Raw genomic sequence first — 23,865 nt, 5'->3', positions numbered from 1 at the left:
TACAAAAATTTAACTGCAATCACTATAGTTGGCCATGCCGGGCCGCGGTCGCCGATGTTCCGGGCTGGTTTTTCGCCGTCGTCGCTCTAAGTCAAAAGTCCGACGAAAAGGCAGCATCCTCAGACTCGCTGCTGCTCGATCCATCGATAAAATCTGTTGCAGACGCTGCAGAATCGCAAGATCTGCAATCTTTTGAAGCAAGCATGCTGCTTCTCGAGGCGGCCATTTTTGCTTTCTACTAAGACGATCGCGAAACGTTGGAGCACGTTTAAGAATTGCCACCTGGTGAGAAAAAGCTAACTGCTTAGAAAACAAAAATATAGTTCTCTTTCACGTCCGATGGCGCAAAGTGTCCGTGATCAGCACAGAAGGTCTCGCAAGCGGTGTTTCAAACCATTGATAGTGGGCTAATGATGCACAATGGGCACGGCAGAGAAAGAGTTACGAGACTGAAATGTAGGCGCCAAGCTGATCTGCCTTGGATGTTCGAGGACGCCGCTTGGGACCCTACTATATTTCTAGGCTGCAGTTGAAGTGATTGAAACCTTAAGCTAAAGCCCAGTGTTTGGTGCTTGTCCCCGCAACATCCGTGTCAAATTGCCTTCATTTGATGGTCTGCTGCCCATTTTGACATAAGTTATTCGTTATTCCAGCCTCACAAGAGAAAGTGATATGGCATAGCATTGCAAATAGGACAGAGAATAGGGTACTAGACATTGCAGGTGCTGTGGACAGGTAGCACATATGTTACCTCATCTTCTGTTCTTTGTGTCCATCTTACTTACACTGCAATGACTTGCCCAAGCTTCAACCAGATTGTCCAGCAACAAGTTGTTTTTTCAAAATGGCATGGTGCCACACATCAGCAATTTGTGCCCGGAAGCCAGCCCCCATCTCTTCTTATGCAGCAAACTGTTGCACTATTTCAGGTGTCTTCTGTCTGCCTGAAATAATATTGCTGCTTTGGGTCAATTGTCGTCTGTCATCAGCATAGCACAGTTCTTGGATGCTTCTATCCATAGGGATGTTTTACACTAACATATACATAATATTTGAAGCTACAAAAAGCTTAAAGCAGGCATAGACTTTCTGGACACAGTGCAAATGTCATAGTTGCAAAGCTTATATTTCTTCACATTTTATTAGTGTATCATCTTCTGACACCATAAACTGGCACGTTTCTATGTGAAGTCTCTTAAAGCCCTTTTTTATTTTTTAGGAATTGTGTATACTTAGTTACTGTAACTTTTCTCTTCCTTCAGCGGCACTAGCCAGTACTACTCGTGCAAGTCTTTATGGGATGCCCAAGCTGAGTCATCAGTCCAGTCGGCAATCTCGTCGGTTAAAAGTGCCAAGTAAGAAGAAAACTCAGTTTAACTAAAGAAGGGAGTTGGGCTAAGTGGCGCTGTTGCTTTTACTGCTACAGTTTCTTGCGGGAAACATTTTTTAGTGGAAAAGAAGGGGATAGGACAGAGTGCTGGTTCACTTCTAATGCTATTACCTTGTTTGTCAGTCTGCAATCTGGTCAGAAACCGTATGGTCTCCTACATTCACTTATGCTGCAGCTTCAGCTGCTCTAAAAGCAACAAAACCAGCCACGTTTACTGACTCCAGCTGGGGATATTTTTGCATCAGTTTTAATTTTTAGCACAGAACATTGGTGGACTGTTATTGGCATTGTATTTCTTTAGGGCTGTGATATGCAGGATCACTGTACTGTTTGCTCTCAACTGCCATTTCCTCTGTTTGCTTAAGGTGTTCACAATAATTGATGTATATAGCATTCTCATGACTTGAGCAGCTAGGAATAACTTTGACCATCCATGCTTTCATTGCACATTGCGGTCTAAATAGCTGGATGTTTAAAAAAATGAACAGAATTTTCATTAGCTTCAGTTATGCAGTGCTCGATTTGGAAGTTGTTAGTGAAAGAAGAGAACATTCAAAGTACTTATAGTAGAGCAGCTGCACTGTTCACCTAAAAACAAAGTACTTAAGGAAAGAGATAAAACAGGCAGGAGTGTTGCTGCACTATTGTGCCTAGTGTTTAACCGAGCCTTATAAGGAAGCCAACTAGTCTGTCTCCCCTACATTTCTAGCTTGTTTGTGCTTCTTTTATTCTAATGACTAGGCCAGCAAAATGTCGTGAAAGCCATAGAATAATGAAGCTGTATTTGTTTTTCAGCCTGTCTGTGCTCCTCGGTGTCCGGAGCAGAGGCATTCCGATCGTTGAACTTGAGCGTCTCCAGAATGTGACAACGTACAAACATTGTGACATGCCCTCTCAAGACACTGTGACCGCTGATTGCCAACCGCCTGGCAATGAGGAACCAAGCTCTGAAGACTCCGAACCTGAGTCTGATCTTCCCAAGTTTTCAAAACCAAGCCGCAGAAAGAAGACCAGCCAAAGCCCCCGCAAGATGGCTGCTGTCGGGTACCAGGAGACAGAATCCTCAGACGACAACTGGTCAGTGTCTTCATTACGCCTCTGGCGTTAGTTTGTCTCTCCAAATTAGTGCCCATGAAACAAGGTCCTAATGTGCATTTCTGCCCACTTACTTGGTGGCTGTTCCTTGGACTGCTGTTTGGAGGATATATTAAGCAGAACGGGCAAATTCAAGGGTGAAGACTTGTTGGGCCTCCCTAGATTCGTGTTATGTATGTTGTTGCCATTGTGGTAACTGTTGGATAATGACGCCCATCAGTCATTGCACATGCAGTTGCACAGTATCTCTTGTTACTCGCCTGCCCTTTTGCCATAGGTATCACATAGTGACCAGTGTACACCCACAATAGTAAAGTGCACTCAGTGTTATGAATAACAGTATGATGAGGGGGGGGGCATGTAATCAAAGTGGTTACTCAGGTAAATCTGAAGGACATGCTGTCTAACATTGTTGATCAAGGGACTCATTAGTTTATCTACCAGCATGTCATAATTTGGTGCAGTGACAGGGTCGTTTGGTAGTTCCTTCTCATAATAAAATGTTCATTACAAGGCAAGATGTTTGTAGTTTTCGAGAAAAAAAAATCTAAAACTGTGCAAGAGCTTTTTGTCTGAGCCACATATTTGCTTAAAACTGATGTTCTTACTCCCTTAATAGTGGCATATTTTTCTATATGCTCACTGTTCGCTGGCACCAAAGACACCATTTGTGATCACAATGTGTACATAATTTTTGAGTGCACATAGCACCACTTTTCACTGCTTATGTAATTGTCATTGTGTTAACTGACCTTTTCATGCTCATTTGATACTTTGATTGCACAAGATTAATGTAGCTTTGCAGATGAACGAGACTTGACTGATTACCTCACTGCTGGCATCTGCTCTGTCATACTTTTAAAGAAACTTCTAAGCAGCGGGTGGGCAAGGTGCATTATTTGGTATGCCACTATGTCAAAGGTTGGGATTCTATAAAGAGCTCCTAAACCATTCTCAGCTTGAAGGCAAGTGAGCACTCTATAACCTTTGCTAACCTCCCCACGGGTGCTCTGTTCTCCTTGCCATTTACCTTTCTAGAAGACACATGGATACTACGTCTGTACCGAACATTATATTGGCACTCTTGTTTGAAAACATGCAACTTCCACTTATCGGGGACTCCATGCTTTATGGTTACACACTGTTTTAAGACATGCTTTGCCAGGTGAGATCAGTTGGTTATGCATGCCAAGCAAGTGAAACGACGGGGTGCAGGTTGTAGGGTCTGAAACATGCTCTGAGGACGAAGGAACGGCAACACAGTAGTGAAAATAATAAAAAGGGCATTTTCCTTTTATACATCAATCTTGCCAGCTATTTACTATCAATAAAACGTGCTGATAGGCGCCGGCGAATTGAGGAAGTCTGACTCACCGTGACAGGAAATCGAGCGAATATGTTTGTGCCATGCCAGACACTAATGCCTAATTCTTCTTATGTACAGTCATGCTAACAGTGACCTGTCAGAACGATTGCGTTCGTTCATCCCGGTGCCGCACTCCCAAGCCTCTGGCAGGACAGTCCTGTGACGTATGCCAGAGTGCGCATGAAATGCCTGCGCACTTTTGCGCCCAAGTAGCCCTGCTGTTAGCTGGCATTAACAGCTGAAAACTTGCACCATCTCTCGTACTATCCTTAAAGGGACACTAAAGGTTACCAGAAAGTCAAGTTAAAGTGGTAGAGCAATGTTCTAGAACGTCTAAGGCGTGAATATAATCGCGAACAGAGCTTTAGTAACCGAGAAATTGAGGTAAATGCATGACACGATTTGAGACCCCCCAGCGACATTCCGGTACTAGCCGGATGATGAAAGCACTCCTCATAATTTGTGTTACTAATACTCAACTACTCGTATTAAAAATATCATTTCATTCGATTATAAGACGGAAGAAAATGCTACTTGTCTACGTCTATTCGATTCTAAGAAAAAATAATATTTTGACGTTACCCTTCAGTAGTATGGGTGGTCGAAAGGTTTCGTTTTCGCTCGACTCTGCGCCGCGCACCCTTTGGAGTTTCAGTAGTTTCGTTATCGCGTCGTGCTGTGCGGGTTCTGCTGGCTCGCGAAACTTTCATTTGGAACATGCAGCGAGAATGCCACGTCCATGTGATATCGTGGGAAGCCCTCGTTGCTTTCCCGCTCCGGAGAGTCGGTGTCGAGGCCGCCGTCGTAGAACGCGACGACGCCGGCTGCGCGAGCCCTCAGCAGCAGGTCGCGCTCGTCAGTGCTCAAATCGCTGAAGTTGAGCCCAGCATCGCGAGCCAATCTGTCGTTGTCAGGGTCCATTGCGACGAGCGTCGAAGTTTGCGTCATAGAATGAAGTACCAGCTTATGGTCGCGCGTTTCTCCTTCCGCTAGCCACCTCACTCCCGCTTTCGCTCTGCTGTCGGCTCTGTCTTGGCTCTTTTTCTGGCCGCGCGTTTGCGTTTTGCGCAGAAAAGACGTAGCGCCGTCTGCGGACGCCGTTCTACTCACCGATGGCGCAACGTCACTATGAGACGATGTCAGTACTCCTCGATCGGAGGGCGGGCGAGTTGAACTGCGCTAGAGGTACGCGGACGCTTCAGAGCGCATTTTCTCTTAAAGTAAGTCTCTCCTTGGCACGAAACAAGCGTTTCGGAGTTTCTGGGATGGTATTTCAACAGTCCACGTTGACTTAATAGTAACCTTTAGTGTCCCTTTAAACTACACAGACTGCCGGCAGCGTTTTGCTAAGCGGGGGAAGCCAGATTACAGGAGATGCAAGAGCCATGCTGGGAAAACAACAAAGAGGCGCAAGAGTCGAGCGCCCCCACAAACTGCATGGCAAAGGGGGTGCTAGCAGTTGCACCTGATAGAATTGATGTCCTTCATAGATAGACCAATCGACCGCTTTTACCCTGGTAATGTTGCATGCATGACATCACAATGTGTGAAGGAAAAAGACTAGGAAAGAATGGAGAGATGCTTGTGATAGTTTTTTGTATTATTAGAGGTGGTTTGGGGCCCTTTAACTGCATAAAGGTATTGCTGAATAGCTGCCTTTCTTTGTCTAAGAGATTCAAGCACAGTTGTTTGAATAAAACTGCTTACATAATTTAAGTAAACTATGAGAGGACTGCCGAATTCCTGGTCCACTTGGTTTGCTTTTACAGGTATCGGAGGGGGGTACAGTCAACTCCCATTAATCCGATCCTTGCAAAATCGCAAGATTTGGTCTAATTGTGAAAGGTCAAATGAACAAACGGCGGCAAAATGAAGAAATACATTCATTCGGTGCTACCCTTGCAAACATGTTTTTCAAGCCGTATTTCTTGCCGATCGGTGTCCTGCTGAGGACATCTTTCAAAATATCCTGAAGAATCTTTCATGACCTTGATAGAAAACATTAATTGCCATGCGGTGTAATGCTGAACGGTCAAGCAGACTCCTGAATTCAGGAGAGTGACACGACACAAAACAAGCCGGAACAAATGACTTCATGGGCGGGAGGAGCAATGTCCATGAAAAGATAAATACTGTATAAAACAGTTTCATGCCTGGAGAAGCAGTAACGCCGCCTGCTGAATTCTTTGCGTTTTCAAGCTTTCGGTAATCACTCAATGCATGAGGGGGAGCTGACGGGGGTCGGTGTCGAAGAGGTGTGCTTTTGCATTCCCATAGCAATGTATGGTTTCTGGCTTGGCCTTTGCACCGCATTTGAATTAAATGAGAAGTCTAATTAATCAAGGTCAAATTAACGGGAGTCAACTGTATCGAGTGACTCTGTAAGCTTATCATTACTTCTGTGATGGTTGCTCACTTTTATATTTAGAACAACAAAAAGCTTAGGATTGTATGTAAGCTTATGCATTGATGTGCTTTCTGCTGCTACAGAAGCCATTGGGTGTGCCACGCATTAGACGGCCATGTGCTTCAACAGTGCTTTGCTTTCAAGAACTTGTATCCGTCTCGGTGCCCCTGTGACTTTGTGGACATGTTCTAGTTGAAGCCTGTCTTCAGACATAATGTTCCTCGTCTTGGACTTCATTTTTCCCAAGAATTATCAGACAGGTGACATGGTGGGAAGTGTTCACATTGTCTTGTTTCTTCAATCCAATCACACTGTCTCACAAGTAATTTTCTAGAAAGGTGGCAACAAAGTTTCCTTTGTTTATAACAGCTTTTTTGATAGGTCATCCTTCGTGTTTGCCCTAATTTGTTGCACTGCCTTATTTGCTGTAATTTATTGCAGTTCTTGTTAGATTCTTCATGTGTAAACGACATAAACCTCATATAATTTGAACAGTGATTATAAGTTATGTCTAACATTGAGAGTAATATTGTCACACAACAATATTAACCCTGTCACACGAAGATGAGTCAAAACAAGCCTGGGGAAAGAAGACCCTTACTGTGGCTGCCTGATATTTCAAGTGGACACCAGGAAAAGACATAGTCATTAGTTATTCAAGTCACAAACAGCCAACTGCCAATGACATATGCTGAAGCTTTGCTGCCTGAAAAAAAAAAAGCGCAAATGCAGTCTTCTGTTTGGCAGTCATACTTTTATAGCATTTAGGACAGCTGCATGTGATTCTTGGGAGGTCATTGGCCTGGGTTCATTTCAGAGTAATTTGACAGGATCCACAATTGAGCTATCTGGTAATGATGCATAGCATACAAAATGTATAAGTGAAAGGAAAACACTGTTCCCAAAATTTTAGTTAGGAGCTCAGCTGTTTGACATCCTTTCTTTTTTTTTCTTCTATGTTTTACCTGGTTTGGTGTAGCTCCTCCACCATTCCGGTCAGTTCGATTATTTGTTATGTCTGGAGCTTACAGGTATGCAAATCACAGCAAATGCTTGTTCTGGTGTGAACGAAACAAATGTGACCGTGTATGCCTGAAGCAGAAAGCATGGGCACATGAGAAGGTGGCTGAAGCTGCCACTAATAAGGTTAATATCATTTGTCTCGGGGGAAGGCTGGTCAGTGCTTATTTTTAACTTCGTGTGCAGAATGTCATTTTGACCACTCTTTTTGTTATGTGTTTAATTTATAACAGTAGATATGTAACTTAAGATTCCTTAAGTTTATGACAAGGACAAGTGAGTGGACACACACAAACGCTAAGTTCAGCTAAGACTTTGTGAGACCAGATGAACATATTTGTAGGCATGCAAGAATGTCATGTGCGCACTAAATCACATTGTAGAAATACTGCTCTTCACAAAGCAAGTGAAGGCACTCGGACACACTTGTCACATAAGCTTGCTATTTTGGTCTTTTCTGAATGTGATTTAGCGTGTGCATGGCTTTTTTACTTGTGCATGAGCATGAGTTGCATGCCTGTAAATAAGTGCACCTGTTTTAAATAAAGCCTTTGTTAAAATTAGCACTTGTGTGTGTCCACTCGCTTGTCCTTGATGTCAATGCACTTATGTAGGCTGAAAGCAGGTGTCAGCAGAAATATGATCAGTATTGCACGAGTGCCATAGCAGCACAGCCTAGTGTGCAGACTTGAGTCACTTAAACTGTGCACCTTCGCTGTTAAAGGCCAACTGCAACCAAATTTTACTTTGTCAATATTGATCCGAATTAATAGTACTGTATACTTTTGAAACAACCTCAGCAAAGCTATAGTGCTGGCTATTTTCTAATTTCTTTATTAGTAGCCTTTAAATAGTGCTTAAGCAGACTACACTAGCGCCCTGTGGTTAGCGGATGTGACGCAAATCCCAGAGTGTCGCATCAGAAATTTTCAACGCACCGCAAGCACTGCCTGACCTTGGAGGTCACATTGAGGGTTCTCAATGTTCTTGGTCATGTGCCATTTCCTGCGAGTGGCAATAGTGGCATTCTTCTTTTTTCCCACTTTAAGTGTCAAAATCACCTGTGCTAACTTTCCATTACTCATCTACTCATACTTCAAAAATGTTAAATTTTACACTGGGGTTGCCCTGCATTATCTAATACCAGGCTCTTTGTGCACACCAAAACGTTGTTGCAGTTGACCTTTAAGTATGCAGACTCCTAGAAGGAGCTTCATGATTTCAATTACTTATTGGCTTTATAATAATCCTGCCAGATAAGGTAAACCGTGTAAAAATATTTTCTTCTGCAGGCAAGTTGCCTTTGCGTAGTCAAACTTTAGCACAATGTTTGTCTCATTTAGAGCACATGGTGCAGCAGAAGAGTACTGCATAAGGTGCATTATGGTTTTTTGGGGGGGAGCACAAGAAAAGGGGTGCTCTCATGTTTTCCGGCTTTCATTGTCTTGCGCAGTGTACGGTTTACCAGCTGCTGTTTGGTTCCTGACCATTTTGACATCAACTATACATGTTTCTGTATAGATAGGCTGTTGTAACACCCACACAGGTTTAAGACATGTGAAAAACCGTCTACACTATTGTTCATTTGTATGCTTATTCAGGTTGAATGTAGCATGTGTTAACAAGAGCATTCCAAGGATTTGAGTCTAATAAATTTTGCTTACCAGCGATTCACTTTGTTCTCTTTATTGAATAAAGTTGGTGTAGTCTTCACATTAAAGCTGGTGTACCTGTTCAATTTCCTCTGCCGAGAAGGCTGAATCGGCAAACTGGTGAAGCTTTGTAGCGGTTCTATAGCTTGGATTGGTATAACTTTACCAGCCATGAACTGTTAACAACCAAGTAATCTGCTGAGGCTCTTGTAGGTTTCGTGGTTTCTGACAGAGCACCAGAACATATTCTTGGCTTTCATGTCTCGTGCGTGTAGAGTGGTGCAACGACGTGGCTGTTTCTGTAAATTCTTTTGTTAATAAATGGACACAGAATGAGTTTAGTTTCCGCTATGCAGACTAGAGCAGTTGATAAATAGTAAAATAGTAAAGTACTAAAATAGTAAATAAAATACTATAAATACTAAACTTCTCTTGTACTGTACAGTGCAGTCCTTCTTCTAGACATAGCTTTCAAGCTTTTTAATAAGGTTCAAAATAATGCACTATGAATTGATTTTTCAGTTGTTGAACACACTTGCTAATGTACAGATGCTTTTCTTGTCAAGCACTATCAAAAACAGAAGCAGGTACGGAAAGGCACTTTTTGCGGGTCGCCCAACTTCCTTTCTTACATTGCCAAACAGAAGCATCAATGAACTTCATATTGTATTTAATATAATGTTTGAAAGCACATCATTTTCTTTATCACTTCCCTGATAAGTCGGTGCGATCCTCTAAGGTTTGTGAACAATTGGTCAACTTTCCTATGTCATTCTTAACATTGGGCGAGAGGCGTACTGAAAGGACTGACTGGCTACATCTACTTTGATGGTGCAACATCATTGTAAACATTGTACATCTATTTCGTCAACTTGTCAGGTTGTGGAGCTTAATTTAAACCTCCACAACCTGACACACACACAAAAAGAAGCATGCACAAGTTTGATTGCAAACATTATTCTTCGATGTTTTCTTTAGACTCTCTCTGGCATTGTAAACAAGAGCAAAGTTAAGGCAAGGCATCGCACACCTGTGTGTGTAGACTGAAATTCATCACTGCCATCTGACAAACAAGGAGAAAGAGAATACACTGAGAGTTTGATGGGTGTTGGTGGGGCTTGAAATTATTGCAGTGTACAGTGACATAAGGTAGAGCAGTGAGTACAGGCAGTGCAGCATCATCAGTGTGCCTAATTCATTATTATGCTGAAAGCAATTTTGTGGGCAGGTTGTAAAGGGCAAATGTGTGCATTTATGTCTATATGGCACATGTAAAAATGACACAATACTTCTTTTTTTTTAAACTGGCAGCATCGTGAATGTATTATCATTCATTAGATTGCTGCAGAGATGGTTGTGGCATGTTGTTATGCTCTATCTTTGTATGTCTTGCTAGATGTTAAAAAGCACATTTAGTGTTTGTGATAGGGTACCTTTAGTGTATATGGGCAGTTATTAGTTGCACCCAATTAGAAAAGAGGGGAGAAATAAAAATGAAAAAAGGTATCGCGAGGGAAGGGCCAAGCTAGCCCATCAAAGTCTCAAGATTTAGTGCAGCCAAAAAGGCTCCCTGTTTTGGTTAGCTGCTCCCAAGTGGGTCACATTGCTAGGTTTCGCTGCAGGCCTATGTGCTGCATATCTTGCTTTTGTATATTGTGCAGTTTCAAATAAAGAGGAATTGAGCGCACTCCAGTGTTGTGTGCTTCTTTGACACACACTGTAGCCCTATGAGCTCAAAACTGCAGCAACTGTGGTTTCTTGCTTCATCATTATGTGGCTTCATTTCTACAGGGCACTGTGCATGTTAGAGGCACTAAAAGGAGCAGTTTGCTTACTGCCTTTGTTAAATGGCCTGTACCATATATTTTGACACTATATTAGCTCCTAAAGTTATGCACCGCCTTGTTTATAGGACACTAATTTGCAATTACAGTCGACTCTCATTAATTCGACATTTGTTATTTCGAGTTCTTGCTTTATTCAAATGCATTGGAAAGCTGTGATGAAAAACCATGCCTTGCTTTAGAGCGAAAACTCATTTAGTCTGAACTCCAAAGCATGCCCCTTTGGTTAATTCGACCCCCCACCGGCTTCCACTGGTGTCCTCTCCTGCACGCAGCGGTTACTAAAACCTTGAAAGCACAAGAAATTCAGCATTTGGTGCTACTGCTTTCTTAGGTGTGAAGCTGTTTTAACACAAAGCTTTCATTGCCTACTGGCCTGTGGTTTCACCTGGCTCGGTTGGTCGCGAGTCAAATTCTCGCTGAGTTAATTGCTTCATGCTGGTGGCAGGATTTTAACCTCAGCCTTCCAGCCCGATTAGGCCACAATCGCATGTATACTTCCATCGTGCCAATGCCAACTAGCGCTTTCAGATCATTCCCACGTGTTGATTACAAGGATGATCAGGGTGTCTACCAACCGGGAATACCAGGAATTCTCAGGGATTTTGAGTAGTCTGGAAAAACTCAGGGAAAACTCGGGGAATTTGTGCTTCTATCGAGGAAAATTAGCGGTAATTTTGTTGAAAGGGTCGAAAGTCGTGGTAATCCTGGCTCGAGTAATAGACAGGAATCTTAGTGGATCATCTTTGACGCCCTGTTGTCAGCTGGAGGAGTTGCCAGTGTGCAGTCAATGACTGACTTTCCGGATGCCCGATAATTAGGACGGTTTTGCGCCACCACCACGTACCCCATAGAATCACTGTATCAGAACGTCAGAAATTTTGCATGCAAGAACCCTTCGCCATCCGATTTTCTAGACCTTTTGCCGTGACTGCAAGTCCGAAACGGCATTAATCAAAGCCACCACCACTGCCGTTTTGATTACCTCGCCACCTGGAACCGGCGTTCTCACCCGCAGATCTGCTGGAAGCCATAGCCACCACTATGGCAACGCTAGGTCTAACTGCTTAGACGTTTGTTATTAAGCTTCTTACCATTGCACGCCATGTGCGTTGCAAAGCACTGTGCGTTGCATAACGCCAGTTCCCGAAAGTCAGTTTCGCCGCTGTACAGAAATGGTACTTAGTGAGGCATACGCAAAAGTATTGCTGTGAAGCATAACAAGCATGGGAAGGGGCAATTGCCAGGGGACACAGTCTGTATTCCTTAATTATACACACGTGCACCCGGTATCTCCTGTCACAGTATGAGCACCAATATGCCTAATAAGTGTACTGAGAGGCCTACAGAGCTTTTTCAAATGTGCCTGTGGCGGTTTGAGCCCTTAAGGGCAGTAAAAGACATGCATTCACTTTTCCAACTATCAGATTTTTCTGACGTTTTCGCGGCCCCTAGGGACCAAGAAGATGCTTCAAATGGTCCGTGGGGCGAACAAGTGATGGAAGAACGACAAGAACTGAAAGCACCTACGCATTGAGGAATGAACGGGAAAGGATGTGGGCTGCGGCTGCTTTGAAGGAGCTTGAGCTCAAAAAACAATGTTTCGGCTGACGCCGAGATGCAGGTGTCCCTCATACAAACCAAAATAAACTCTTTATAGCAGTGAAGCACAACACTGAGGCGTCGTATGCAGTCTGAGAGTATGTCAGGTCAGTTTAGGTTGACTTACGAGCTGTTGTGAGAGAACCTCAATTATAACAAAGTTTGGGCCTCATACCACTGAGCTTGCTATCAGTTGATAGAAATAGCTCATATTCTAGTCTTTTTATTCATGTTTGAGAATGTCTAGACTTGATTTGCAATTCTTTTTTGAAGACATTTTATTTGCTGTGCATTTTACTAGCCCCTCCCTTCTATTCTCTTTTTGAATAAAATAAACACTACTCCTTAGTATTCAAATTGGATTAACTCGTTTTTTATAATTTTTTCACATGCTTGCTAGAGAGTGACAGCATTGGGCGACATGGTTACCCGTCTTGACATAAAACATAGTTCTGCGTCGCTCAGAGAAACTTGCAAAGACACTCGGGGAAAACCTCGAAAACGCGGGGAATTTGGAAATGTCAACTTGGTAGACACCCTGATAATTTTTACACTATGGCGCATGCCCACAGTGAGGGACTGGCCAAGAAGTGGGTGGTATGTATCATGTCCACGCCAACCAGTAGCTCTTTCATACGATTGCTGCATGCTGATGATGATTATGGTTTCCTTAATATAGCACATATCCACAGTGCTGAGTCGGCCAAGAAGCAGAGGGTAGATTTAAAATACGGATAAATGAAGAAATACAAGTAGATGCAAGAGTCATCGCACTGTATAGGACAGGTGTGCAAGAGCACGTGCGTGCACAGCAGCTTCCTTTAAGGTGAAGATGCAGGAATGAAATGGCAAATTTATAACATTTCATTAACTGCTTCACGAAAGGTTTGCTTCACATAGATTCCAAAGTGTATGTGGGATCCGCATAATTTATTTGTTTACCTTTATTTTTAATGGCTGTGGACGGTTCCATTTCTGCTTTTGTGTAGTGTCACACTGAAGCAGTGCTTAAACATGTCCGCACTCTTTGCCTCATGCTGGTGGAATCACACTTCAGGGGCAGGAAACAAAAAGACATTAAAGACTACTCCAAGCAATAAAAAAGATTTGAATTTGTTCATTTTGCCGCCATGTGTTCGACCCTTTTGGGTAATTTGACCAAATCTTGCAGTCCAACAAGGGTCAAATTAACGGGAGTTCACTGTATGCAATGTTGCACAATATAGTGTTCTTATTAAAACGTATGCATATTTCTGGAAGTGCAGCATTTAACTGTTTCTGTATATTTTCTGGCTTTTCTTGTGATTAACTGCATTGAGGGTTAACTGTACGATATGTACTGTAGGTACATAGTTGAGACCAGGCTCTCTATGTGCCAGAACACTACCTGCCATCTTCAGGTCATGTTTTCTCTTCATGGAGAACTTTGAAAGTATGTGTTATGATCTCAGTATCGCCAACATGACTTTGACCCTAAACCAGAGATGAAACATGTTATGCAAAATTACTATTCCTAGAATTACTTCAGAGAAATTGGACACTGGTTAAGTTGCTAGTTGGTTGGTTGCTTCAGATGTTAATTGACCCTGTTGGCCTTGTTGAAGCAATCGTTACTGCCCTACAATTCATCTTTTGTTGCCCATTTTTTAGTCCTTAATATTTATGTCATACGAATCAGTGCCTCTTGCTTTCTGTAATGTGCTTTGGCTGTGCTGCTGGTGCAGCATAAAACAAAACAACCTTTCATTATCAAGTAAGCGGTGGAAATAAGCATGTATGGTGTATTGGGTGCAGATATGAAAGTACATACATTCAAGACAGTCTGCAGTCCTTGTCTTTGCATTCAGGTCAAAAAATGTAATTTCACGTTGACATTCACACAAGAGCCACTTGAAAAATATTGGCGTATGTAGTTTGAACTCTCGCAGCTGCTGCAATGATTGCTGCAACAGCAGTTGGATGGTTTCTTTTATACTGGCACATAGGATGTTGTGATAGTAGGGAAATGCAATAGCATTTCTATGGTTAAGTTTAGGTGTGCAGTGAAGAAATAAAATGATCAAATGATTAGTCCAGAACCTTCCACTGCCACATTCCCCATAGCTAATGATGCAAGTGGGACATTTTGGACATCGGCAGTTGTTTTACTATGTCGTTTCGCAAAGGTGAAAATGAAAAGCATTAATTTTATGTTCTGCCATTTCAGTTGGAGATTTATGGTTTATGTCCAGTTAAGGTTTTTGTCGTAAATACTAGTTTAATATATGAACACTTGTGCAGGTATGGCCTATTGCGAAAAAGTAACGGTCAGTCAGCAGTTGTTGGCAGTGGGTAGCTGGCCTTAGCTCTTTTTCGACAAGGTATACAGTTACTCCTAATGCAAGCAAAGGTCGCCAATGCTACTAAATATTTTGCTTGAGGCAAGCACTTTGAGCTTTGCATTTATGTGCCGCACATATATTGTTGTAGGCATGATGATCTACTTGGAGAAATAAATAACATTCTGATTACTAGTATTTATGAAACCAATTTTTCGTATGTCTTTGCCGCTGACTTGAGCACTGTGTTGCAGCTAGTATTTCACGTGACTGTATGCACCTTTTAAGTAGAATGGTTATAATGTTTGGATACTGAGTAAAAATTTGTTTGATACTGGCTGTAACAGCTGGGCAAAATACGAAAATGCTAGAGTGATAAATTTGGTGCACATAAAATATGTTCAAGTGCTCAAAATACATCCAAAGTCCACTATTACAGTGCCTCTAGTTCATGTTTAGATTTGAGGTGCTATCAACCAGCCTATCTACAGACATGGACATATTATCCATTAGTCACTCTCACATGATCAAAATGATTGAAGTGTGTAGAGGTCAGTAGAATAAGCAGCATGATGCCTTGCTGAAGCGACTAGCATGCTGTCAGCATTCAAGGAGCATGGGACATAGAGATAATGCTGCTTAGAGATATAAGAATGGCAGACTGAGCTAGCTGAAAATACAGTCCTGTTACAGAGATGTATACTGAGAAGCAAGGAACAGGAGAAGGAAACACAAACAAAAGCACTCACTTACAGCTGAGGCAAATTTTTTTTAATGCAAAAGCATTATATATGCCCTATTATGTGAAAATCTGGCTTTGTTGGCATTGCCACCGAGCAATGGTCCCAAAAATGAATGACGGCACAAACAGTAAAAACATGTCAAAGGTGCTCGGATGGACATCAAATTTCTCAGGGAGGTTCCTGTAAACAAAGTAAGTCAACGGCTTTGAAAGGAAAATGCGGTAAATTTCGGTCTGGGTGGGAATTGAATCCGGGCCTCTGGGGTGCGAGAAGAGCATGCTTCCCTGATTCCATGGCGGCTCCGCAGTTCTGGTTGACCAAAGCTGTACCTAGTGCATGCGTCATTGCACACATCGTGTCGAGAAGTGTGCCCTAGTGCATGCATCATTGGGCACATGATGGCACAGTCAATAGGAAGTGTTTAAATGAGTGTCTAAAATAAAGAAGTATTAATGTCCAAATAAACGCCATTGAGCGTTCCTTGGAGTTAAACCCCTCATGGCCAAGCAATCGTGTTGAGATGCTTGGCATGTTTTGGTTTGGTCTTACTGAGGCACAGTTAGAATGCAGGCGAGAGCTTGCATGCACAAGGAACGTGCATTTCACCAAAGGGACTATAATGCTTTCGCATTCCCACACGTAAGCAGTCTTATGTGTCTCTGCCAATATTTTATTTTTTATTTTTTTCTGAGCTTGAAAGGACCAGTACGCGCCTACGGTGCAGAAACCTGGAGGCTTACGAAAAGGGTTCCACTTAAATTGAGGACGCAACAAGCTATGGAAAGAAGAATGATGAGTGTAACGTTAAGGGATAAGAAAAGAGCAGATTGGGTGAGGGAACAAACGCGAGTTAATGACATCTTAGTTGAAGTGAAGAAAAATAAATTGGCATGGGCAGGGCATGTAATGAGGAGGGAAGATAGCTGATAGTCATTAAGGGTTACGGACTGGATTCCAAGGGAAGGGAAGCGTAGCGGGGGGCGGCAGAAAGTTAGGTGGGCGGATGAGATTAAGAAGTTTGCAGGGACAACATGGCCACAATTAGTACATGACCAGGGTAGTTGGAGAAGTATGGGAGAGGCCTTTGCCCTGCAGTGGGCATAACCAGGCTGATGATGATGATGATGAGCTTGAAAAACTGGAACTGTAACTTAGAAAGGTGGCACATTGGGCTAGTTGGCAATCTATTCTTGTTGCAGACATGTATAGCATAAACTAGATTGAAGTTGGTGCTTGTTTTTGCAATAGTGTACTCAAACAATTGCATCTTATCATTAATTTTATTAGGCGTACAAGTCTCAAGGGCAAAGATAATTTTGTAGCAGGTCTGAGCAGAATTAGTTATACAGAACCACTGTGATTACTGCCAAGCCTCTTGCTTTCCATGTGCTAGTGCATTCTTTTATACTCGTTGCTTTTGTAACTGGAAAAGCTGCACCTCCTCATCACTTACAGTCAGCTGAGAAAATGTGACTGTTTGTGCCCAGTCAAAGAATACTGCGTTAGAGTGTAATGCAAGAGCTGTATTTTCCGTAAGGTTCTTTTCATTTTGAAGACAAGGTCTTCTTTGGCGAGTTCAGATTGATTTGGGTTTCGTGGGATCTGGGTATCTAACCACTTTCACCTTGTAAATGGGATGATTTGAAGCCTTCCAGTGCACATAGGACAACGAAAAAGGCATTGAAATTAAACTTGAAATGAAAATGGTGCACCAAGTTAACATAGAGCTATGCACAGAGCAGTTATAATGCATAATTAGCAAAACTGGGCTGTAATGAAACCCAGATGTGCTTGTTTGCAGCTGCACTTGCCTAAAACCAGAACTGAAAGTGTGACTTTATGAAAGATGTGCACTGATCCTGAAGTTAGTGCAGTGTAAAAATGGGGGCCAATCCTGAAGGTGTGCACTGTAAAGAGAAAGTAAAGGTTGAGTAAAGGGCTTTGTGTAAAGGTAAGGTGGTACTAAAGCAGGGTAAGGGGGTGTAAGTGTATTTAAGGTTACTCAGCAGCAGTTGACATCGAAGAAAGACAGGCAAGGTTTCCTGGGGGACCCTCTCTTTTCTCCCGAATAAAAAACATGGAACAACAAACCACATGGTAAACTGATGCACTTCGGAGGACCTTGTTTTTCTTTGAGGTCAACTTCTGTTGTCTTAACCTGTATTTTTCTCTTTTCTCCATTATTCCTGCCCTTCATCATTGGCTTGTACGAGCCACACCCCAGTATCGACAGGATTGGCTTCTTAGTGGGATTGGTGATTAGAAATGAATAGCATCACAGGAAAATAGACATTACAAAAACTACTGCACAAAAAATTTGTGATTTAGCTGTGCATCTAACAGTGCACCACAAAACAGCTTGGAACATGACAGGACATGCTTGTAGTACAGGCTATGCAATGAATAGGATTTCAAGGCAGGGACAAAATGGGCACCCACAAGAACTGGACATAGAAATCACTGACTTGATTAAATTTGGTTTCGTAACTGCATGCCTAGACTGGAGCACACAAGTAGAAAACGACAGGCAACAAAACCCGAGACAGAAACCAAGATGAAAAAAAAAAGACCTCTTCAAGACGTCTGAAGAACCTCTTCAAGGCCTCTTCAAGACCTCTGCAAGACCTCTCAAAACCTCTACGCTACCAAGATACCTTGCACAAATCCCACATAACAGTCATCAGGCAACGGGTCCAACCGCACCAGTGCTGTTTTTGTTAAGAGCAAAGCCATGATGGCACTGGGCCACACATACACATCACTTAAAGGCTAATATTCTTTGCTTGACAAGTTTATCAAATGTGCACAGAGACAGTTGTGCCCTGTTTGTGACATTTTGCATGCCTCGCACTGGTTCACAAGTATTGCCGAATGGGCGAGTTTGCATTTTACAGCGTTCATAAATGTTTCCTCTGTGCCTTTGTGTTTGTTCTGTTTGTGCTGTAGTCTTATTGTGAACCAACTAGGCCACTGCATATTACTCTGGTACGTTATGAGGCTTTCAAGGAAGAATTCATCTTCTACTGCTTCTTGGCCTGCATTTGCACATCAGATGTCCTTGGCCTATTTTTGTGAGTGTAATATGTGATGCAGTTATCAATTTTTGCTGCTCATTACACAGTAATGGCAGTACTATCCGAATGTTAGAATGACATTCCCTTGCCTTGATCATCATTTTCTGTCTCTAGCATGGCGCGCTGCAAGTACTGTGGCCAGCACTTGGACAAAGTCTCAGTGGCAACATTTTCAAGACATTCAGTGAGTGCACTTTCTATTTTGTTAAGCTTTCTGTTTCAGTAAATGTTCTGTATATATATTTCAGTATATGTGCTGAGTGACTTGCATTACCCTTTACAATAGCTGAATGTGCATTTGGAAATCGACAGCAAGCATCATGACAACTATGGCTTTTTGTTAGTTTTGTGTTGCTTTTCTCTGCTGAGGCCAACACGTTAGTTTTTGATATGCTAAGTTAGACACCTCAAAAATCTGACGTAAACTTGATGCAAAGCCCATAGTAGCATTTTTGACGAGCCGAAGCAAGTTTTCCACTTCTGAATAGTTCAGCAAACCAATTGCTAATTTATTCATTAGTATACTAAAGAACTTATTCAACATGTAGCTTTCTTTTTTTTGTATGAGCATACTCTTCATGTTCACAAAAAGATGTACAAGCTGATTTCATTTTCATTGATGTAGAATGGCATTTGCGTTTGGTGGGGTTAATGTTGATGTCCTATACTGCAGTGCTAGAAAAGCATAGCAAGAAACTGTTGAGAGGTCTGGGTGAGCTGTGTCATTTTAATCGCTCCACTGATGTAGGCAACAGAATGTACTCAACACTGCAGAAAGTTGGGCCTGGTAAACGTACCTTCTACTTGGCTGTACCTTCTGCACCAGTTCTTGACAGCACTGCATGAACTCGCACTGTGCGAATGCAAAATAACGTCTATGCGCCTCGCAGCTTGCACAAGTCATAGTAAAGAAAGTGCAGCATCAGGCAAGCTTTGTCATAACAAAGGGATGTGTGCACAGGAATATGCAGTCAATCTTCTTTGTCACTGCAATCCTTCCTGCAGTCTGCACAGTAGGGATGAACTAGTGTTCATGGATGCAGTTTGTTCACCAGAAGGTTTAGGAATTAGCCCATTTGTCATTATGTCACAACTACTCTATATAGGCTTTCAACTTGCCTCCTTGTCTGTCTGCCAGCTTGACTGGCATAAGTGGCAGACAGACACGCCCGTCCACTTGCCGATAGTCAAAGAAGGGCCGCACCATGTCATATGCTACAGAAAGGTTGCATGACAGTAGCATGACCTGCGCTTCCAACTTAAACGAGTGCAAAAGAGCCAATAAATCATGCAGAATTGGCTCCTCCATGATATATAATAAGTGGGGTGCAGTACAGTGTGTGCTGCTCTGTTAAATTGAGGGCAAAAATATGGCAGTTCATGAACTAATAAGAACACAGGCAGAGTTAACAACAAAGTGCTAGTCATAGTGCAGATATTAAAAAACCTTAAAGTGCCCCTCATCAGGCATTATTGAAAGCTGTGGCTGCATACTGCAACTTGTAAAGTGCTGTGTTGGGAACATTTTACTGCAAAAGATTTTCAAATTGGCTCATTATTAGAGGACAAATTGAATTGTTGCATTTCCATGAGGGGCTGGCAGGAGACAATCTTCACTACCATTATAGAGAATCTTTCCCTTTACCTCTACTAGCGCCTGTAAGCAACATTCCTTCTCTGCCTTCTATCATACTGGAGCCAAGGGGCCACATCACGGTCACATTGTGATCCCCGCCATCATTCTTTTTTTTTCTTGTTGATTTTCACAGTGCAACGCACTTCCAGTGGTCATTTTGCACATTCTACATTGGATGACTTAGCAAAGTCACCTGCCATAATTAGTAATGCTGCAGGCAGTGCATCTTTCATAAAGGTGTTTATGCATGTGACCTTGATTTTCTAGCAGGAAGCAAGGCTTCGCTGAGAGAAAAGGCACATAGACTTGCATTCAACGTTTAAAGTTTTTACACACAGGATTGCTTTGGTACTTTTCAGACATGATCATCAGTGCTTGATATACATACCATGCTTGTCTGTTTGCAATGACAAAACTTGGTGAGGGGCCTTTTAAGGATGAGAAATTTTAGTGGCTCTGAGGTGATTAGCTTGTTTAATGCCTTCTGCGTCAGTGACTCTGCTGCTGTTGGTGGACGACCAGTGGTACCTTGTGTCCCCTACTAGATTTAGAAAGCTTAACTTTAAACAGGTCAACTTGATGGCAGTTGAATTTTCATTAAATCATTGAGTGCAAGTTTGGACCATTGTCGTCAGTTTCTCTTTGAATGTCACTCAGGTCACAGAGGAACAGTTATTACGAAGACCGGAGTTTTTGTCTGGAACTGAAGAGAAGCCAGCATGTAAGGTGTCCAATGTTCAGTAAGTTTATCTTGCACTCTGTTTAAGTATGTGCAACTTTGGCAAGAGATAAAACTTTATTGTGTCCTTGATGGGGTCCAGGGGTGGTCAGGGTTGGGAGACTAACCCTCAGTCCCCCCCTTCCTCAGACAGCGGCCAGTCCTTGCTTTCTGGCGGCGTCTTTGGCCATCCGGACGGCCCAGAGCTGCTCTTCTTGGTCCAAGCTGAGCAGCAAAGTCTCCCACTGCTCAGTTGCAGTTATGATGTGTGTAGTGTTAGTGTGGTGGGTGTTGGTGGGTGACGTCTTGAGGCATTGCCAGATAATGTGATCGAGGTCAGCATGGGCCTCGCACGCTTTGCAGAGTGGGGAGTATGGATCGGGGTAAATGCGGTTGAGTAGCACGGGGTTTGGGAAAGTTCGCATCTGAAGTAGTCTCCAACTGGTGGATTGAGATTTATTCAGTGTTTTGTGTGCTGGGGGGTAGTGTAACTGCTCTCTGCGGTTACACTACCGTGACCATTTGGTCCCGCATGTGACCGCGATGCAGAACAGAGGGCTGGTAAAGATCGGAAGACGCAGGAGAAGGATGATGCACCTGGTATGCCAGAGCTTGAGCAGCATCGTGGGCAGCTTCTTTTCTAGCCAGACCCGAGTGACCAGGGGCCCAGATGATCTGGATGCAGTGTTGCCTTGGGGGAAGAATGCTAGAGAGTATCTACTGTGCTTGGAGTGCTATCAGTCCTCTTGTGTAGTTGCGAATGGCCATTTTTGAATCGCTGATGATGCAGTGTGCACTGGTAGAGGTGTAGGCCAAAGCGATGGCCGTTTCTTCTCCTTCTTCAGGTTGAGTGGTAAGTATTGATGTGGTCGCAGCAAGGTGGTACTACGAGCCAGCGACTACGATAACCGCCATGGCGTTCTGGTTGGGGTATTCCGCTGTGTCCACATAGGCTACTTCTTAATAAAGGGAAAATGAGACATCCACCTGAGCGTAGCTAAGTGCTACAAAGGAAACCCATACGATGTAGGGCTTGTTTATAGGCCCTCTTGATCATAGTATTGAGTTTAAGCTTGTCAGTTGCACTGAGGCTAAGGTACGGGGCAACATAGTGGATACTGCTCAGAGCGTAGATGGTTACCAGGCGTATCAGGTTGTTTTCTTTCATGCTGTGATGTCGATTTGCGATGCGTGCAATGAGGTGAGTGGTTCGGTGTGCATAAGTATTTAATTGCTTGAGTATCTCCGTGTTTTCTGCTGTTCTGTTGGATGCGCAAGCCAAGGATATGGATGCTTGGTACAGTAGGCATGCATTGCTGATGCACGTGGAGTTGTATCTCGGGGGTGAGGTTCTGGACGTCGACCTCCCCAATTAGGCTTGTATAGAAGAAGCTCCGATTTCTGTGGGGAGCACTCCAGGCCATGTGGTTCTACGTATGCAACAACCTCATTGATGGCTTGCTGCAGCGTGTCTTGGATGTTCCTGTCGCTGCCCCCGGTGACCCACAGGGTGATGGCGTCTGCGTAGAGGCTATGCTTGCGGTTGGGAATGCTAACTAAAGCAGGCGACAGTCCAGGCAATCTTATAGTGCAACACAGTGCCATGCCAAAAATTCCCTCCGTTGTCTTTTGCACTGATGCTTTTGAGCATGCTGTTTTGTGTTATCTATGTTTTGCCCACTTGCACTGGCATGTGAAATAGAGAAGTCCCAGGGGGGGAAACCAGCTTTCCAAACCACACACACACACACACACACACACACACACACACACGCACGCACGCACGCACGCACGCACGCACTGTATGGTTCTCACCTGTGCTCTTGGGACAAAGGAACGACAACAGAGTGGTGCAAACAATCACAACGGCATTTATTGCACCTTTCATAGACTAATGCCTGCTAGCCGAGTTGCTATATACAAAATATGCCAATGGGCGCGCGACAAATCGCGGAAGTCCGACTCACCGCGACCGGGTAACGAGCGAATATGTTCGCCCCATGCTGGACACCGACGCCTGGTCATTCGTGCGTACGGTCACGCGAACGGTGGTGCGTTCGAACGATCGTGTTCGTCCTTTCCTGGGAAGGCTTCGCGAGACGGTCTCGCAGAAGCATGGATCGGCGCACGCGCAGAACGTCCGCGCCGCTTGCCGCTTGCAAAGAGGAAGAGTCTTCTCCTTTCCGCGCCCAAGTAACCCCGCTGTTAGGTGACGTTAGCAGAGCCACACTCGCGCTATCTCTCGCAATGCGCTTCAACAACACCGACTGCCGCGGGCACTAAACCACGCGGCAAAGCCGGATTACAGGAGACGGGAGCTATGCGGGAAAACAACTTATCAGGGGACGCGTGAGAGTCACGCATCCCGACAATATATATATATATATATATATATATATATATATGTGTGTGTGTGTGTGTCTTGAAGAAACTTCTTGTGACTTTGAATAATTGTTCACTGAAGTGACAGCCTTATATGAGTAGTTACAAAACCTCATGGTAGGAGGCAGTTCAGTTTCACAGCCTGACTACCCTCCCACCACCAAGAGACTGGTGTCTCAGATGAGCCATACAACAAGCAGATTCAGTTAAACACGTCAGGAAGATATGTGTGTTTTTGTGTGTATTAGGTAGCCCAGATATACATCAATGATAATAGCCATGTAACGCCTTCTGAAAGAGTTAATACTCATAGATGTAATCGAGAATTTTTTTTCCTGGCGAAAGGTTATTTCATAAAATAAGACATAATGTATATATATAAAAAAATACATAATAGATACAATTTTTGAACACAACTTCAGACTAGAATTATTAGCATAAACCAATGTGACTCCATAATGCAATAGTTTTAATTCCTTGTCAAAGCATGCCTTACACCTTTGGTTTCATTTATTTACTGGCGGTGGAATAAAGGATTATAGGGTAATAAATTATCAAGCGCACAAATAAGCAACTATATTAACAAAAAAGTCACAGTTTCGCCCGAAAGGCAAAGCA

The 23,865-nt window shown here is 43.2% G+C and overlaps 1 protein-coding gene across 1 annotated transcript in view; it reads left to right on the top strand.

The window, feature by feature from the left end:
- LOC126540678 (DNA (cytosine-5)-methyltransferase PliMCI-like) overlaps window positions 1–23,865 on the top strand; it is a 194,573-nt gene that overhangs the window by 21,099 nt on the left and 149,609 nt on the right. Inside the window, exons 5-8 of the mRNA XM_055076227.1 lie at window positions 1,263–1,355; window positions 2,186–2,467; window positions 18,626–18,695; window positions 20,805–20,887. Of these exons, the coding sequence (XP_054932202.1) occupies window positions 1,263–1,355; window positions 2,186–2,467; window positions 18,626–18,695; window positions 20,805–20,887 (528 nt within the window). The remainder of the gene's footprint in view (window positions 1–1,262; window positions 1,356–2,185; window positions 2,468–18,625; window positions 18,696–20,804; window positions 20,888–23,865) is intronic.

The sequence above is a fragment of the Dermacentor andersoni genome, chromosome 2 (genome assembly GCF_023375885.2).
Source record: "Dermacentor andersoni chromosome 2, qqDerAnde1_hic_scaffold, whole genome shotgun sequence".
Lineage (NCBI taxonomy): Eukaryota > Metazoa > Arthropoda > Arachnida > Ixodida > Ixodidae > Dermacentor > Dermacentor andersoni.
Note: the sequence above shows the minus strand (reverse complement) of the source record. Positions and strands in the feature narration are given on the sequence as shown.